This window comes from Anopheles maculipalpis, chromosome 2RL (assembly GCF_943734695.1).
Source record: "Anopheles maculipalpis chromosome 2RL, idAnoMacuDA_375_x, whole genome shotgun sequence".
In the NCBI taxonomy this organism is placed as follows: Eukaryota; Metazoa; Arthropoda; class Insecta; order Diptera; family Culicidae; genus Anopheles; species Anopheles maculipalpis.
In genome coordinates this window covers 82,740,992-82,743,433 of record NC_064871.1, presented here as the reverse complement: position 1 = coordinate 82,743,433, position 2,442 = coordinate 82,740,992, and the positions used below count along the sequence as shown (strand labels likewise).

The 2,442-nt window shown below is 45.2% G+C and overlaps 1 protein-coding gene across 1 annotated transcript; it reads right to left on the bottom strand.

The window, feature by feature from the left end:
- Positions 1-244: 244 nt before the first annotated feature.
- Positions 245-2,088, bottom strand: LOC126568404 (syntaxin-12). Its single transcript, XM_050224874.1, has 5 exons — positions 2,079-2,088; positions 1,136-1,405; positions 863-1,028; positions 510-783; positions 245-433 (listed from the first exon to the last, which is right to left on the bottom strand). Exons 2-5 carry the CDS (start codon positions 1,378-1,380, stop codon positions 255-257), a joined length of 864 nt encoding a protein of 287 aa, XP_050080831.1. The 5' UTR covers positions 1,381-1,405; positions 2,079-2,088; the 3' UTR covers positions 245-254.
- Between the last annotated feature and the right edge of the window lie 354 nt (positions 2,089-2,442).

Here is a 2,442-nt window from a genome sequence, read left to right as displayed (position 1 = left end):
GGTTAACTTCCAAAATGTGAACAGAACATCATATTAATAATAATAATAATTATAATAGCGTCTTAGATGGTTGTACACCGTGCGGGGAGAAAACACTTTAAAAACATTATACGCCCAAAAGAAAGCTCGCTACAGACAACAATCGCAATTAATAAAATTGATCGAACCGCCGGTGTGTATGTGTTGTGGGGAGAGGACTTGTGTAAAATTAGCGAAAAAAAACGATCTTACGGGTTCTCGAAGAAAGCGGCTTCTTAGCTCTTCAGCTTCGACACGATAATACCGGTCACCACGAGCCCCAGTATCACAGCGACAATCAGTAATATCAACACCTTGCGCCGATATCGGTTCTGATATTCGGCCGCCTTTACCAGCTCTTCTGCCCCGCTCTCCACGTTGTCTACCGTCCGGCCGATTGAGTTTTCGATCGTGTCTGTAGGAAGCAAAAATTGATATTTAAAGTTAGACAAAATGGAGGAGGTTTAATACACAACGACCCAACCACTTACCAATCACTTCACTCTGCTGCGACGTGAGATTGCTTAGCTCCCGCATGATATGATTAACGTCCAGCACGTTCGCCTCAATCTCCCGGAACCGTTGCTCCCGCTCGAGCAGCATATCCTGCTCGAACTGTAAGCTCTGCTGAAGTTGCTTCTGCTTCTGTAGCTCCTGCTGCTGTTCGGCCGTGCCGGGTATGCCAGCCGAACCTTCGGCCGCGAGCAGATCATCCGCCTGGGATGCATTAACCAGAAACACCTGCTTCATCTTTGCCGCTATACTCTAATGCCGCACGAGAAAAAGAAATGGAAAATGGTTCATTTCGCTTCTTGATCAGCGCAAAAGCGGATCAAAAACGTACCTGTTGGCTTTTGGAGTAAAACTGAACCACTTGCTTGAAGTCAGAGGTTAGCTTTTCGACCTGCAACTTTTGCTGCTTATCGCCACCGCGCACAACCACCGTTAACCGTTGCAGGTCTTTGGTGGTGGTGGCGATCCGCTGATTCGTGCCCGTTTGAATATCATTTCTGGGAATAAAAAGAAATCGGAGAAATATTTAAAAAAATAAAATAAATAAAATAAATAAATAAAATAAATGGCGCTCATTATTCCTTATTCCTTTCGTCAGGCTTACATTTTATCCCTAAGCGACTGATTGTCTTTTGCCGTACCGATCGTACGGTTCGCCTTCTCTAGAAACTGCCAACTTTGCTTCACGAAGATTGTGTTCGCCGCAATCGATTCGCTCAGCGAGATGAACTCGGTCGGGCTAAAGCCGCCAAAGTTCCCGTCCGAGGTGGTCCCTGCCGTGGTGCTACTCATCGCACCGTAATCCCGTTGACCGATACCGCGTGGTAATCCGAGTCCTTCTCTCGACATGGTACGTTTGTGTGTGCAGGAAGCACTAGATTTTTGGAGGAAAAGATTCAAAATTAGAAGTTAGGTTTTCTCAGTCCCGGGGAATCGGTTTTCTTAAAGGATACAAAAGTAAAGCTGTGAATCACTACTATGGAACTACTGCAAAGCGAGCAATATAAGAACCTGGACTAGAGATTGTTCCCGCTGTGACTGTGCTCGGACCGTCAATCCGCTCCGTTTCCTTCTCCTTCCGGTTGTGTCCCGTGTGCGAGCAAAATCGAAAGTGAACGGATTATAAAAGTGAGATAAGCACGTCAAACAAAAAAGAATATTGTCCCCAAACGACAACGTAACGATGATGAGTATGATGATGCTGGTGCTGCTGGTGACTAATTCTGAGCGCTCGCGAGAGCGCTACAGAACGAACGAATGGATTGCGATGCTTATCAAAATTTGAGCACATACAATGTTCTGGGTGAATTCTACGGCACCGAAATGCCAGTCACTCCGGTAGCACTATATTATCATGAGCGAGTATGGTAGTAAAAAAACTCGTTTTCTGCTGGAATGAACGCTCCTAAAAATGTACGGAAAACAAGGAAGCCTTATGGGTGGTGCGTTCCTTGTGTTTTATTCACCCCTTTCCTTGATCGGGATCCCCCGCCGTATTGGATTCCCAATCCTTGTCCTCCCACTTTGGTTTGGCCATCGAAACTTACCACACGTCGGGTGTCCTCCAACCGGTTGAGCTTTGCCCAACGGGATGGATTGTATTGAGCTGAAGTTTGTATTTTAGCCCTTAAGATCAGGGAATTAGCACACAGCACAAGGAACTGTTTCGTACGTACGAAAAAAACTACGCAAAATAAAGAAATCTGCTACTTCCGAGGTCAGCTTATGACAGATACACAACACAACGAAATCAACTTTGACAGTTCGATTGAGCATCCCTGACTGAGTCATCTGTTCGGGTGCAGCTGTTATGTTTTTTTTTATATGCTGTTATGCTGGTGCATCACAATGGTATTGACGCATGCATTTACAATGCTTTTGTTTGCTTTTGAAAATGCATAGTTCTAAACA